Source organism: Nicotiana tabacum, chromosome 11, assembly GCF_000715075.1.
Source record: "Nicotiana tabacum cultivar K326 chromosome 11, ASM71507v2, whole genome shotgun sequence".
Classification (NCBI taxonomy): Eukaryota; Viridiplantae; Streptophyta; class Magnoliopsida; order Solanales; family Solanaceae; genus Nicotiana; species Nicotiana tabacum.
This window is the reverse complement of record NC_134090.1, coordinates 128,687,309-128,703,685: the sequence shown is the minus strand read 5'-3', so window position 1 is coordinate 128,703,685 and position 16,377 is coordinate 128,687,309. Positions and strand designations below refer to the sequence as shown.

At 34.4% G+C, this 16,377-nt stretch overlaps 1 protein-coding gene across 9 annotated transcripts; it reads left to right on the top strand.

Moving 5' to 3' along the window:
- The first annotated feature begins 1,824 nt into the window (after positions 1–1,824).
- On the top strand, positions 1,825–7,305 carry LOC107810044 (oxygen-evolving enhancer protein 2-2, chloroplastic). Of its 9 annotated transcripts, none has more exons than XR_012696346.1 (7): positions 1,825–2,234; positions 2,925–3,157; positions 4,234–4,284; positions 4,388–4,652; positions 5,227–5,260; positions 5,912–6,010; positions 7,175–7,305. XR_012696346.1 is itself a non-coding variant. In XM_016634773.2 (6 exons), exons 1-4 carry the CDS (start codon positions 1,982–1,984, stop codon positions 4,646–4,648), a joined length of 798 nt encoding a protein of 265 aa, XP_016490259.1. In that variant the 5' UTR covers positions 1,825–1,981; the 3' UTR covers positions 4,649–4,652; positions 5,227–5,260; positions 5,912–6,199.
- Positions 7,306–16,377: the final 9,072 nt, after the last annotated feature.

The window sequence follows — 16,377 nt, the reverse complement described above, 5'->3', positions numbered from 1 at the left end:
ATTCATGTAACCGAACCTTCAATTGATTTTAGATAATATGTGGAGTAACAACTTGTTTGGATGGTTGTTACCTGATGTATTGTATTATATTGTTACTTTAACTATGATGTTTATTTTGATTGTTACTTAAATTTTATTGTATTGTATCGTTAAATCTGTCGTTACATAAAGATAAAATGTGTCACTTTATGTAACGACTGATTTGGTGCGATTGCGTCGTTACCTTGTGTTTTTCTCATAATCTCGCCCTTAATTATTGTTAAATAATTTTATTTTATCATTTATCCTGCTTTTATACAGTAATTTTACCTCGTATTATGATTTTTCTTTATAATATTGCAAAATTATTCATCATATTGCTGGTGCGTGATATCATGAAACGATGACAAACGACACAATTTTGTCCAAACATTTTATTCATCAAACAATATAATACAATACAATATAATACGATGCGATACATTATAAAACGATATGTAACAATCATCCAAACAAGCTGTAAATTCAAAATAAACGGCACACCAAAGTATCTGATTGTATCTCTCGAAAAAAAAAAAGGTTTCTGATTGTAGTGTTGATTAACAATCTAGAGATGACTTACCTGTTGCTTTTGTCATTTGGGATAAGTGAAATTTCCGACTTCTTATAGCTCAATTCAATTATGTAGGCTGCCAATGTTTCTGATGATAGTCCAACTTTTGGAAGAAAATATAGTAACCCCCCCCCCCCCCCCCCCCCCCAAACCAACAGACACACACGGACAAAATCAAAATTAAACGGAAACTGTAAAAGAAAATGAAAGTAATTTCTTGGCTTCACCTTCGTATCATTGTGTTTCATGTAATTGTGTAGATTTCAATCAGTTACATCGCATTTGGTAAATTCCGGATAATGGGGCAATCATCTATAGTTTTTTTGGTACACCAATGGGGGTTCTCTTTTTCATGATTCCATGGCGATTCAACTCTCTATTATGGCAAATTTAGACGAAGATATGATAGGAACTATAAATACGACAAAGAATGAAATTTGGGAGTGAAATCAGAAGTTAAATAAGGGACTTTAAAAGCCGCACTGTTGCACAATTATTTCTTTATTTATTAGAAGGGGTTGTTCAAAGAATCAAAGTTAAAACATCACAAAGATTTTGGACTTGTTTTCAACGTAAACTGGATTATTTGCTAATTTCTAATGCGCTTTCTTGAGAATAATTTGAAAATAGAAAAACATTTCAAGCTAAATATTGGGATCCAAAAAATGAATTCTCATCCCTTAAGAAGTTCATGATCAGGGGCGGATTTATAGGCAAAATTATGTGGTATGTGAACCCATTTTCTCTTCGCAAAATTAGATATTTTATGTACATATTTTTTTTTAAAATTGATATAATATTAACTGTTGACACCCATGTTTCAAAAAGGCTGAATGATGCACTTGATCGAAGGTCTGCCTGCTCATTATCCGCTCCAATGACAGGTAGATGTATATTCTTTATATTTGCTAGTCATATGAAAATAATTAGGCCCAAAAGATATAAATCATAATGCCATAACAGGAAGATCTAAAAACATTATAATTAGACCCAAAAGATATAAATCATAATGCCATAGCAGGAAGATCTTAAAACATTCTTAGTACTACAACGTTCTACTATATATGTTGGTAGGAAAATGTTACTGAAAACAGGCTTTACTCTAAAATAAAAAGTATATTGCACTAGAACAAATTAGAGCTGTAATCTGCATGTCCACTTGGCACCAACCACAGCCTCAAGAAGCTTATCCTCCAATCACAAATGTAATCTTCCCGATATCCACTTTTTTTCCACATACAAATCATCTCTACCAATTCTCCTTCACATATAACAAAATAAATCCAAAAACATTCCCACATCACCATTTTAGCAGAAAAAAATAACAAAGTAGGTTTCAAGCCCAAAGAAGAAAAAGAAAAAGGGCAATAGCAGCTTTGAGAGAGATCAATGGCTTCCACACAATGCTTCTTGCACCATCATGCATTGTCAACTCCAGCTAGAACTCCCTTAGTAAGGAGTATTGTTCCATCACTCAAGCCTAACCAATTATTGGTGTGCCGTGCCCAAAAACAGTCTGCTCCCCAAGAAGATAATGTCAACAGCGTCTCTGTCTCTCGTAGATTGGCTCTCACAGTCCTCATTGGTGCTGCTGCCGTTGGTTCCAAGGTTTCCCCTGCTGATGCTGCTTATGGAGAAGCTGGTATTTTCCCCATATATCTGTATTTAGCACTCTCAGTTTCAATAATTTAACTTTAAATTTTCATTTTATCCTTAATAAAAGCTTTGACTGTTAGACAAATGCTTACTTTTACGCTTTAAGTTGTTCAACTTTTTTTCCTTTTTAAATTTCGTGCCGAGTCTACGTTACATAAATTGAAATGGAAGGAGTATTTTATCTGAATATACATTAATAGTTTAAAGAACTTATACACTATCAATGCAATTTAATTAGGTATAACATGTTATTACTATATTTTTCAAGTTACCATATCAGTTTAAGTTATAATATAGTGACTGTAAAAATCTTTTATACAGTGCAATTTAATCGGCCATATGTAGCAGATCACTACTTTATTTTGGGTGTTACGTATTATATTTGATCTAGAGATTACATGTTGTTGCGAATCAAATTAACTTCAGAGCGGCCGAGAAATATAAATGTCAATGCACTAAATATAAACTTTTAATAGAATGCACGCTGGTAAAACTATCTCCAGAGGAACGTAATTTGGTACAAATCAGAGTTCAAATGTTCCTTGTAATTATTGGAAATGCTTCTTAAGTATTGACAAAGTTGAGCGCGGTGGTTATTTAGAAATTAGTTGCGGGTGATGCATAATTAAGATGATGAACTAGCTCAGTAAATGATGTTGTTGTGAATGTGATGCAGCAAATGTTTTTGGGAAGCCAAAGACAGACACGGATTTCCAGACATACAACGGAGATGGATTCAAGCTGCAAATTCCATCAAAATGGAACCCAAACAAGGAAGTAGAGTACCCTGGTCAGGTTCTTAGATTTGAAGACAACTTTGATGCCACCAGCAATGTCATTGTCGCTATCACCCCTACTGACAAGAAGTCTATCACTGACTTTGGTTCCCCTGAACAGTTCCTCTCTCAAGTATCTAATTCTCTCTCTTTCTTTCTTTCTTTCTTTCTTTCTTTCTTTCTTTCTTTCTTTCTTTCTGACTTTACAAAGATATTAGTATCGTATAGCTACGGAGTTTAAGAAAAAATGAAGATTTTTGAAATTTGTGGTCCTAAGCAAGTCAGAAAGGGGTTCAGAGTATTTGTGTGGTTATAACTTCTCATTAAGGGTAGAATTGTAAGTTTAAGCTAAATTATTTCCAAATTTAGAAAATGATCATTCTTTTTGGAACGGACCAAAAAGGAAATAGGTTCACATAAACTGGAACGGAAGGAGTATACGGTTCCATAACCGAAACCTTACAATTGCTTTTCCGTGAACGTTTACTTGCATCACATACACAAGTGCTCTTTTAACCACACAAAAAGATCGCATATAATATGGCTCTTCCACTTGAGTTATCTTGCCCCTGGCACATGCTTTTCCATAAAAAAATTGCAGCGAAAGGTAACAACTACTATGGAAAGCAGAGAGTTTTAAGTAACTTTTCAAGTAGGAACTTTTCTAGTAAAAATAATCTCTTTTAATTCTGACTCTGAGTCAAAATATTCTACTACAAAATAGGGAGGGTATCAAAAGGCAAAAAAAGAAAAAAAAATTATTCTTCGTTGTTCTTGAAGATTGCTTTAGCAAGGCCACCCGCTACCTAGTTGCGCTCCCTATATATATGCTTCATAGTAGGTTCACCAAGTCTAGTAATGAAGAATCTCATAAGCAGCGGCGGACCTATGTTGTAAAGAGAGGAGTCACTGGTACCGGAAAAGTTCAGCAAATTTTTTGTATATATTGTATATGTCTTCAGAAAATATTGATATATTAGTAGTGGCAACCTATGTACGAAGCAGATTTTGGTTAAACGCAAAAAGTATACCTCCCCGACCTTCAAATCCTAAGTCGGCCTCTGCAGTCATAAGAACAGTATGGTTATGCATTGTTTAGAGACTCATCATTCCCTTTGTTAAGTATGCATTTTTCTCTTTGATTGACTTGAATGCAAGAATTCACTTTGCTCACAACCAATTGAGCGTTGATTTGGCTTTTCTGTGCAGGTGGACTATCTGCTAGGAAGACAAGCTTACTCTGGCAAAACTGATTCAGAGGTGAGACTAAAGTTCTTTCCATATATAATAATGTGCTAGAATTATCGGATATGTAGGCTAAATTAAGCATCACCTGAAGTTGTATATTGTGATACAAATGCAGGGTGGATTTGAATCAGATGCAGTGGCAATTGCAAACGTATTGGAGACATCTAGTGCAGAAGTGGGAGGGAAACCGTATTACTACTTGTCTGTATTGACAAGAACTGCTGATGGAAATGAAGGTGGGAAGCACCAGTTGATCACAGCCACAGTAAATGATGGCAAACTTTATATTTGCAAAGCACAAGCTGGTGACAAGAGATGGTTCAAGGGAGCTAAAAAGTTTGTGGAGAATACTGCCACTTCTTTCAGTCTTGCTTAAGAATGTAAGCATAGGGTGCTGAATATGAGTTGTGCTTTTTATGCACTCTGCAAAATTTTCAGAGATGTTAATATTGTTGGAGGAAGCTAATGTACTAATTTCATGTTTCCTTGTCGATCACACTTGCTGAACTTTTACTACCATCTCCTACTTTCCCAAAATTTTATAGAATTTTTACCTAACTATGCTAAATTATAAACTTATTTACTCAATCATACAAATCTATATATATATATAAAGCTGTGCAATCAAAGAGCTTATGTGGCAGGCCTCACAAGCCAGAAAATCTATTTTCCAATTTTCTCAGATTTTAGCCATTTTCGATCTTTCTCTTCCTTCAAAATCTACCACGTCTCTTAAATTCTGAAACGGTCCAATAATTCATTTGTAACTGTTCACTCATTCTCTTCAACTTCTCGCATCTCTTTGTATTCTAACCAACTCGCACCTCTACATGTACTGATGAATTTCGACGGATTCTATTGTTCTTTCTATTCTATTCTATTCTTTTTTCTTCCTTCTTTCTCTAGCTCTTTCTCTCTTCCTGATTTTGAAATTTCGTTGTCCTATTCTTGCAGATATTTACTAATGTAAATTTGCTACCAAGTCAAGGTAATTATGCATTACAGTGATTTTAGTTGTTACTTAAAATTTTATCATAACAACTTCAATGAAAATTTATGATTGTGTAAATTTCTACTGATGATTTTTGCTTTTTACGGAAGTTGGTAAGATTCTTTAGGATATAGTATCCTTTTCAGAACTCAAAAAATTCTTTTATATATGTACATTACTATGACTCTATATAAGTAAGGAAGTAATAGCAATTTGGATCTCAATGTGATCTTTCCCTCTAGCTACTTCTACCTATTAACGATTTATTCTTTCCATGTTATTACTACTTATTGACAATGTTATCCCTTTCTTAAGAAAAGAGGTTTATGATTTGTTTATTGCCATGCTATTTTTTATTTATGCCATGTTAGTTGGAACTTCTCTCTTCATTTTCGTTGCATTGTATTTACCAGGAAATTGAATCTCATTTCTAATTTTATGCTCTGATGGAGTACGCGAGAAAAGAGATTTGGTGTTTATCTTTACTTTTATTTAATTGCATTTTTTTCTCCTTTGTCCAAAAGGCCTTCACATTTTTTTTCTTTTCAAAAACAATATTGAATAGAAATACTGTGCAAGTTAATTTTTCAAATTCTAAGGTTTTTGTGCATTCTTACAGGTCTTGATAACACTAAATGAAAATTTTAGGTACATGAGTTCCTGCTAGGATTTTAGAGTAAGCACGTGGAGTCGGAGCATGAGATTTTCAATTAAGCTTTTACATAAGGTGACTGGGCATATTCTAAGGTCTGTTTCCTTTTGTTGCTTAGCTTTATCAGATAAACTTTGTTGTTGTTATCAAATATAATTTGCTGCTAGGATAAGATGTCAAGGTTTTTTCATATACTGGTATATATAAAAGAGAGAATGAAAAAGCTGAGGTGGCACAGTTCATATGAGCATTGCCATTTATCCTTTTTCCTATTTTTTCCAGCATTTTCCCTATTTTTTTTCCATTTATTGGTTTTATTATGATTGAATTAACAACATTCATTTAAGATTGCTATTTATGTTTCTGAAAAGTCATGCTTTCGAAATTCGAAAGAGTGAAACTGTTGCACTACTAAATTAAAAAAAACGGTTGCAATTTCAAAAGACACCAACCTAGGTATCGGTAAGGTTACTACACATTATTTCACTATTTATTACACATTAATGCAGAATTTTCTTACAACTCTTGAGGTTATTTAATTTGATGTTTATGGAAGACAAGAATTATGCTTTTCATATCCCACACTCCTAAAATTTCCTTTGCCTTTCCTTACTTGTAAATCCATTTTTACGTAATGCAAATAATATACCTCTGAAAAGATTCAATTCTTCCAAGGCTATTATTCTTGCCATAAATTTATCTCTCTAGGTAAACTGGATGGCTTGATCAGAGGGTTATCTCCATTCCAGCATTCTATTGTAGTTTTCTTAGTGAAAGAAGAATATATGGCTATATAAGGGAAGTGATGATAAAGTTGTGGAAAATGAAAAATGATCCAACCTTCTAAAGAATTTCATGCTATTTTTAATCATTAAAGTAAGCACTGTATTTGAAAGTGGTTCTGAAGTGGCTAGCTAGCCCAAGAATAGTTGGGGCACTCTACATGGGTGTGTTTCGGTACTCCAAAATGATCATTATGTGTTGCCATTTCATCACATGGTACATTGGTATATTTAACTCTATTTTTGGTATCTTTAATAATTTGAAGGGGGGAAAATATGATTACTTTGATCTTAGTTAAAATAGGTGTTACTAACTTCTAATATTGGTGTCATCAATATATCTCATCGGCTTGACCGTAAAACAAGAAATTCCAGATGAACTCACAAATCTAGGTATCCTAATCATTTGTGTTTTCTCTTTATCTTCGAAAACATCGAATTTGTTAATTATGCTCCGTTGTTTTTGTCCCTTTTCAGGTTTAATCAGTTTTTTTTTGTATATAATCATCATTCCATGTCACAATCTCTGTAAGCAAGGCAAATAACTCTTTCCATGTGGATTCTCAAGAAACTAAACCAAAAATAGATTTCCATTCTCTTTTTTCCTACAATGAAGTTCAATCATGAGTATTTCATGGATTCGTTTTCAGTGATTTACCCTATGAGATAGCACGGTTAATTCGTGATTTTAGATGAAAAAGCCATAACAATAGAATATAAAGGGGAACAGAAGGATACGGGTAGTTACTTTTGCAATCATAGAGACAAAGTTATTGATTTGGGTTGCTGGAATTGGAACAAGGGAAGAAAATAGTATAGAGATATATAAAGAAATTATTAGAAACTCAGAAATTTAGTCCTACCAATAACATGATACATTTAATTGATTTTTTTTCTTTTTCTATTTCTTTTGTTTTGGTTTCCTTTCCTTTTTAGTTTATTCTTTTATTTTTATTTGAGAGAACTTAAAGAGTTTATTACCTTGCTTCCGAACAAAATTCTAAAATAAAAACCCTTACAAGAAGAAGAAGAATAAGAACCGGATGTATCTTATGATTATCTCCCCAAATTTTTACTATTCTTTTCTCTTTTTTATTATTTTTTTGTTTTTATTCTTCATGTTTACATATACTGATTTAAATGGGCCGGGCTATTTCAACTTTCATATTTAACTTGGATTACAATTTGACGTGTTATTTCTGACAAAGAATTTTAAGTAAATATTTAAAAGAATCCAAAAAGATGATAGTTTCCTTAAATAGTTTTTGCTCGGTAAAGATTGAGTTTTTTATTAAAAATTATACTGTATATATTAATATTTATCATATTTATCGCGCGAAGCGCGGATAATTACACTAGTTAATAATAATTGAGTGCCCCTTAATAATAGGGCATTTAATTGGTAATAACCGGTACATACACCTAGTCGCCTACCGTTACTCATCCTATCCACGTCGGTCATCCACGTACGCCTAATCGGTTGTTTAAGCAACTCAATCAATTGTTTAAAGCAACTCAATCAATTGTTTAAACAATTATTGAAGTTGTTTAAACAACTCAATCACTTATTTAGTTCAATTACTTTTTGACCTCATCCGTACGTGTTTTCTGCGTATTTTTTTTCTGAAACAGAAGATATTATTATTGATGCGTGCTGGTTACAGATATTAAAAGGTAATAAACAGTTGGAAGGAGTCTCGTCCTCAAGAATATATAATATTGTATCCAATTAGTTTTGATAATTAGCAAAACATAGTAAGAGTTAAATTATAAAAGCTCTAGATAGGCGGATCTAGGAACTATAATTAGCGAGCGCGGTACTGGTATGTTTTATGATACATACATGTAAAACATATATACGTATATATCTTGCTACCTAATCAAGGCATAGTTAAGTTGATTTCAATACCAAAAAATTCTCAATTTATTTGAAAGACATGTTTATGATATAAGATGGCAAAAGGCCTTGACAAAAAGCATGAGGAACCTAATGAATGTGTGACATTTTTTCACACCGACATTTGTGAGTCAGATAATTAACAATACTTATGTGAGTTTTAAGCATAAAACAGAAAAGGGAATATTAAAGTCCACATTTTTCCTTAATTAAAATGCTTAACTAGAAACAAAAAATAAAAAACTGAAAGGAATTACAAAGGGGTTTATTTATTTTGTAAGTCGTATAATCAACACTACTTATGTGAGACTATTTATTACTCTCTCCGTTTCAAAAAGATTATCTTAGTTTGACTTGATATAAACTTTAAAAAAAAAAGAATTTTTTTTGAGATACGTCATCTTAAATGAGCCATAATCATTTGTGTTAAGGGTGCACATGAGCCGGATTGGTTTGATTTAGAAAAACCAAACCAAACCAACTATATCGGTTTGGATTGATTCGGTTTTGTCGATTTTATCGGTTTTTTGAAATTTTTTGTTACATGAATATTATTTCAATCTTACTTTGTTAAAGTTATAGATAAAGTTTTGATAAGTGAATATATATTTAGTAAAAATTGAAAAACTGACAAACTTAATTTATTCATATGGGAGAATCTTTTTTAGTACACATGATAGTTATTTTCTTAATCATCTAACAATAATTTTTCATTGATGTGTGCTTTCAAGGTTAATCGAATTTAATAATTAAACATAAAAATCAATATGAAACCTAAATAATAATATGTTCTATTTAATTTTTAAATTACCGATAATATATCATTTCAAATTCGAAAAAGATATAAGAGTTTAATAGATCTTGACATATGAATATAGAAGAACAAAGAAATTGACGCATTTCAATAAGACTTGATAAGATAGTAATGATATAAACTATTTGTTAGATGGTTAATATAATTGTAAATAAGTGTAGTCCTACGTGGAATACGATTAGTGTATGTATTGTGTATTGTTCTAAATAGGGGTTCTTGTATTATAGTTAAACACATCAATAATAATATATTCTTTTTCGTGCTTTCTCACATGGTATCAGAGTGATAAAGGGTGAAAAGTACAAGTTTTGAGTGTGTTTTATATTAATTCTTGTGTAAGTTGCGAGAGTTCGCACTATTTTTGAAGTAAAAAATGCACATTACGTGTTTCTTATGTGTAGAAATGAACTTTCATGGAAAATGATCAAATAGAGAAAAATTGACGAGAGAAAAGCTGAAGACAGTAATCTGGGTCACCAGACCGAGACTGGAGCAGAAAAAATCAGCTTCTCCAATTCGAGTCAGGAGAAGCCAAACTCACCCCAGCTGAACTTTAAATCATATAAATATGATAGTTAATCACTTTTTGAAGGGAGAGAACATTAGGGATGTCACGACCCGGAATCCCAACTTCGGGGTCATGATGGCGCCTAACATCTACTTGATAGGCAAGCTGACGTGAAACAAATTTTTTTTACTGATTTTAACCATTTATAACAAGATATTAACAATGAAAACGATATAAGTCTGAAGTATAGTAAAATAATACTGAACAACGAAGTCTAAACATAATCCAGAAACTGACGTCACGAGTACATGAACATCTAGAGTGCTACAAACATGGTTTGAAATAATTACATTGTTTTGGAAATCAATAAAATAGTAAAGGAAGGGAGGAAGGGGACTCTAGGGCTGCGGACGACGTGCAACTGCACCTCAAGTCTCCATCAGCGACTGAATCAGAGCAAAAGCTACTGAACGCCGCAAGGACCAACTCCGGTATCTGCACAAGAAGTGCAGAGTGTAGTATGAGTACAATCGACCCCATATACTTTGTAATTGTCGAGCCTAACCTCGACGAGATAATGACAAGGCTAAAGTGGGCCACTTACATTAACCTGTACGTGGTAATAATAATAATAACAGGAAAGGAAAAGTAGGAAATATAAGTAAAGCAATTAGTTAGTGAAAATGAACTCGAACCTCACTATTAAAAAGTCCAGAATAACAAGTCTCGTAGTCTCATATAAAAATGCTGAAACCAACACAACAAAATCAATAAGTACAATACACGCAGTCCGTTGTGATGTGCAACTCGATCCCACCATACCATCCTTTATCAATATCAAGTACCATGTATACATTCCATTGCGGCGTACACCTGATCCCACTATATCATTATTTATCAACATCAAGTACTACATATACAATCTGTTGCGGCGCAAAATTCGATCCCACCATATCATCATTTATCAACATCAAGTATCCACCCTTATTTCACCATTTCAATTCACTATCTCTCAATTTCCATCGCGGCGTGCAACCCGATCCCCAAATAATTGCAATTAACAAAATAATTCAATAACTCAATTGACAAGAATTTCTACATCAAAGAGTAAAAGTATAAGACAATAAAGGACTACATAATAATCAAAGAATCTTTAAAAATCGAAGTTTCTACTTTACAAGTTCATCGATGTCTAACACACTCAACGACTCACGCAAATGAAACTACTTCTTAGAATGCAACAATATTACCAAAAATAATAAGATAAGTAAAGCATGTAACAATTAAGGTGTGAAAGTAAAACAGTTAAGGCAAATAGCAAGTAAGCACGAAGTCATGGAAGGGACGAACATTTTAATACAAGAATAATTAAATGACATAATAATTACGGAATAAAAGTCAAATAAAGCATGTAACAATTAAGGCGTAGAATAGGATAATTCATAAAATAACGAGAAAACATGAAAACAAATATCTTGACGGTGTATATACACTCGTCACATCGCATATACGCCGTTTCCTTACATAATCCATACAACACATAGTTCAAAAATTCCTAATTTCCTTAAGTCAAGGTTAGATCCAATAGTTACCTCACTCCGCAATGAAATCAAAACTTAACAAGGGCCTTTGCTTTAGAATTAGCCTCCAAACAAATCAAATCTAACCAAATATAGTTCAAAAAATTCAAAATAAAATTTAGAAACTACTCATGAGTGAAAAAGCTTCAATCTTTAATAATATTGAAAAAAGTCAACAAAAATTAACCCGGGGCTCGACCGGCCAAAACCTAGGTCCGATGGTAGATTCCAACTACCCATGACTCCACGAGTTCATATATGTGATTAATTTCAAAATCTGAGTCCATATCGACTCTCAAAACTCAAATTTCTATTTTTCAAAAACTTGACAAGGTTTCACAAGTTTTTCACTTTGATTCATATGATTTTGATGTTAAAATCTAACATATATTGATGAAATATGATTACAAATGGATTAGAATCACTTATAAGTTTGTAAGTGAAAATCTCCTCTCCAAATCGCCTCCTACCGAGTCTAGGGTTCAAAAATGAGAGAATGTTTTTAAAAATCCCGTCTCCCAGCCCTTTGTACCCGTTGCAGATGTTGCATTTGCGACATGCAAACCCTCGCAACGGCGGACCAGGGCTTGCATTTGCGAAACCTGACAGCTTAAGTCATCATCGCATTTGCGAGAAAAGACATCGCAATTGCAAAGCTGGGAACTTCGCAAAAGTGAACAACTGTTCGCAAATGCGAACTTAGTTCAAATTCTGCTAGCTTCACAAATACGAAGGGGAAGTCTTTATTACGACATCTGAACCCCTACTGTCACCTTCGCAATTTAGAGGCTGGTGCTCGCAATTGTGATAACTGAGCACCGGCAACACCAACAACATATTTTCAGGTCAAAATCATTCCAATACATGTACGGAACTCATCTGAGCCCTCAGGTCTCCAACCCAAACATCCACACATGTTTAATAATATCATACGAACTCGCTCGCACAATCAAAACACCAAATAACACCTAGAACTATGAATCAGATATAAAAACGTATGAACTTTTCCATGAAACTTAAGAACTTTAAAATTTACAACCGAGCGTCCGAACCATGTCAAATCAACTCCATTTTGAATCAAATTTTGCAGACAAGTTAATAATAGCAAATTGAACCTATACTATGTCCCGGAACCAAAATCCGAAGCCGATAGCTATAAAGTCAACCTACGGTTAAACTTCGGAATTCTTTAAACCTTCAAGTTACTAGTTTTTTACAAATTAAGTTAAATCAAGTTAGGCACTTCTGAATTTAATTCCGGGCTTACACCTAAGTCCTAAATGACGACACGGACCCACTGGAACCGTTAAAATACTGATCCGGGTAAGTTTACATAAAATATTGACCATAATCAACTCAAATCATTTTTAATTCGCACTTTCTTCAATTTTTTCACATAAAGACTTTCCGGAGCAAGACACGGACTGCACTTGCAAATCGAGGAATACTAAACGGAGCTAATCGAGGTGTCAGAACACCGAAATAAAGGCTAAAACTCAGAATGAACTATTAGGTCATCACATTCTCCACCTCTAAAACAAACGTTTGTCCTCGATCGGACAAAAAAAGGTACCTGGACTGGTGAAAAGGTGTGGGTATCTACTCCGCATGTTGGACTCGGACTCCCACGTGACTGCCTCGATCGGATGACCTCTTCACTGTGCTCTAATAGAAGAATAACTCTTAGACCTCAACTTTCGAATCTACCATGCTACAATACACGGGCTCCTCCTCGTAAGTCAAATTCTTGTCCAATTGGATTGAGCTGAAATCAAATACGTAAGACGGATCTCCGTGATACTTTCGGAGCATGGACACACGGAACACCGGATGGACCGCTGATAAACTAGGTGGCAATGCAAGCTTTTAGGCCACCTCACCCTCTCCCTCAAGAATCTCAAAGGGTCTGATACACCTGGGGCTCAACTTTCCCTTCTTCCCGAACATCACCACACCCTCCATGGGTGAAACCTGAAGCACAACCCTCTCCCCAACCATGAATGCAACATCACGAACTCTATAATTGGCATAACTCTTCTGCCTAGACTGAGCTGTGCGAAGTCGATCCTGAAGCATCTTGACCTTTTCCAAGGCATCCTGAACCAAATCGGTACCCAACAATCGAGCCTCTCCCGGCTCAAGCCAACCAACTGGCGAATGGCACTACCTCCCATATAATGCCTCATAGAGGGCCATCTGAATACTCGATTGGTAGCTATTGTTGTAGGAAAACACTGTAAGTGGCAAGAACTGATCCCAAGAACCCCTAAAATCCATGACATAAGCGCGAAGCATATCCTCCAATATCTGAATGGTGCGCCCGGACTGTCCATCCATTTGGGGGTGAAATATTGTGCTCAACTCAACCCGTGTACCTAACTCACGCTGTACGACCCTCCAAATGTACTATATGAATTGTGTACCCCGATCAAAAAGATGAACACTGGCACACCGTGAAGATGAACAATCTTGCGAATATAGATCTCAGCCAACTGCTCTGAAGAATAGGTAACTGTTACTGGAATGAAGCCAGCTTGGTCAACCTGTCCATAATGACCCAAACTGCGTCAAATTTCTTCTGAGTCCGTGGGAGTCCAACAACTAAATCCATTGTAATATACTCTCATTTCCACTCAGGAATCTCTAGCCTCTAATGCAAACACCAACCCTCTGATGGTTGTACTTTATCTGCTGACAATTCAAACACCGAGCCACATGTGCAACTATATCTTTCTTCATTCTCCTGCACCAATAATGTTGCCTTAAATCCTGATACATCTTGGCGGCACCTGGATGGATGGAATACTGTTGTTGATACCCAATTTTTCCCTATATATTTTTTAATATGCAAGATACTTTCAAAACAGCATGTGTATGCATGTATAAGTGTGTCCAAATGTTTTATTATTTTTCTTTATTTTTTTAAAGATTTTTTAACCAATTTATTCCCCTATTTTATTCATAAAAACCCAATAATAATTCCCAAAATTATCATTTTTGGTGATTCATTTATTGGATTCTCATATTTGTACTAAAATATAGCTAAGATATTTTTATAAATTTATTTAGTATTTTTTTTAGCTAAATTGCATATAATTGCAATATTAGCCCCTTTTAAGATCTAATTGTGTTTACATTTATAAAAAAAATTAAGTACAGTATTTTTAAATTGATAATTATGTGTTATAAATCATTTTAGTACCTTTAATTTTTTTCCAGAAATCAATTTGCTATTTTTTATAATTTTAAAAGGGGAAATTATCTATTTAAATAATAGCCCAAATTCATTTCAATCATAGCCTAAATCCTACCCCAATTTTAACCCAATTCTTGACCCAATTGAACCCATAGGACCAGGACCAAACCCAGTTTCATAAACCGCCCCACTTACCCATTTTAATCCATGTCGTTGATCACTCATTAAATAATAGCCCAAATTCATTTCAATCATAGCCTAAATCCTATCCCAATTTTAACCCAATTCTTGACCCAATTGAACCCATAGGACCAGGACCAAACCCAGTTTCATAAACCATCCCACTTACCCATTTTAATCTAGGTCATTGATCACTCAGATCAACGGCCAATAGTCGCCCTTGCTTTAATTAATTCCAAACGACCCCAAACCCTATCATTTCTCACTTACCGCCGCCTTAGAATCCCCTTCCTCTCAAACACTCTCTGCAACACCACTCAAACCCTAGCCGCCGCCACCCTAATATGCCCTAATCCATGGCCTTCCGAGGTCATCGGAGACTTGTACCAGCCTTCCCTAGCTCCTATGTGTTTGTCCTTATGGTTTCAAGGCCAGACTATGAAGAGCTCTGGTCCAGTCTTCGTTCGATTTTAGTTTATGGCCCTTCTTCAGTCATCTTTGACCTTTCTCCGGCCGACAAAGGTCATTCGAGTTAGACCTTTAACTTTCCTGGTTAGATCGGTAACTTTCGAAGCCTTTCTCATCTTTTTTGGGTTTTCTGAAACCCTAATCTCTAATGTCTTTCGATTTCTTTCAGATCTACTTTAGATCTATGCTTGCTCTGAACTTTTAAGCATCTTCTTGAAGTTTCTTCAATTTTGCTTTCAAAAACGACTCTTTGTCTTTTTCCGATTAAGGTTTTTCCTGTTAAGTTATTTCAAAATCTCTTCTCTGACTTTTAATATGTTTAAGATGTGTGTTTGTTTGTTTAAAATCTTGCTTGACTCGTCTGTTTACCATCTTTCGAACTCGTTGTTGTTGAAAACCCTAAATTCTCGTGGGTCTCAGTCAAGTTCTAAAAGCTGTTTGTTAGATAAGTGTTTGTTTGGTTAAGTTGTGTTTGATCTATTTTAGGGTTCGACTATTGTTGAAAACCCTATGGCTTTGGGTCTGAAACTGTTCATTTAAATTCCTAACTCGATTTGAAGTTCCTCGTTTCAGAATCCCTTTTCCTTTATGTGATTCCTCTGACTCTGGGTTTCTACTATCTTTAAAACTTAACTATGCTTGAAACCCTATCTTTTCAAAAGGTTTCTCATTTGTTACTGTGAGACTTTTGCATGCTTCTGATACTCTATTTTTCTTAACTATTGATTCAATGTGACTTGACCTACTTGATTAATATGCTTCGAATGTTTGCTTTACTACTAGCTTATTTCTGCCACTATTGCATGTTTGTGATTATCTCTTTTGTTTGGCCTCGCATGTCTGATGACCATGTTCACTTTATTTATTGCTGAAATTTCTTCCTTGATTAATCTTCACCTTGTGACTGATTTCTAAAGTTTCCCTTTTATGAACACTGATTTCACTCGCCTGTTCAAAATTGATTGATTCTTTTCCCTTTATTCTAATATTTACCTTGCTGAATCTATTTCCAAAATAAGTATATTCTGTACTTAGAC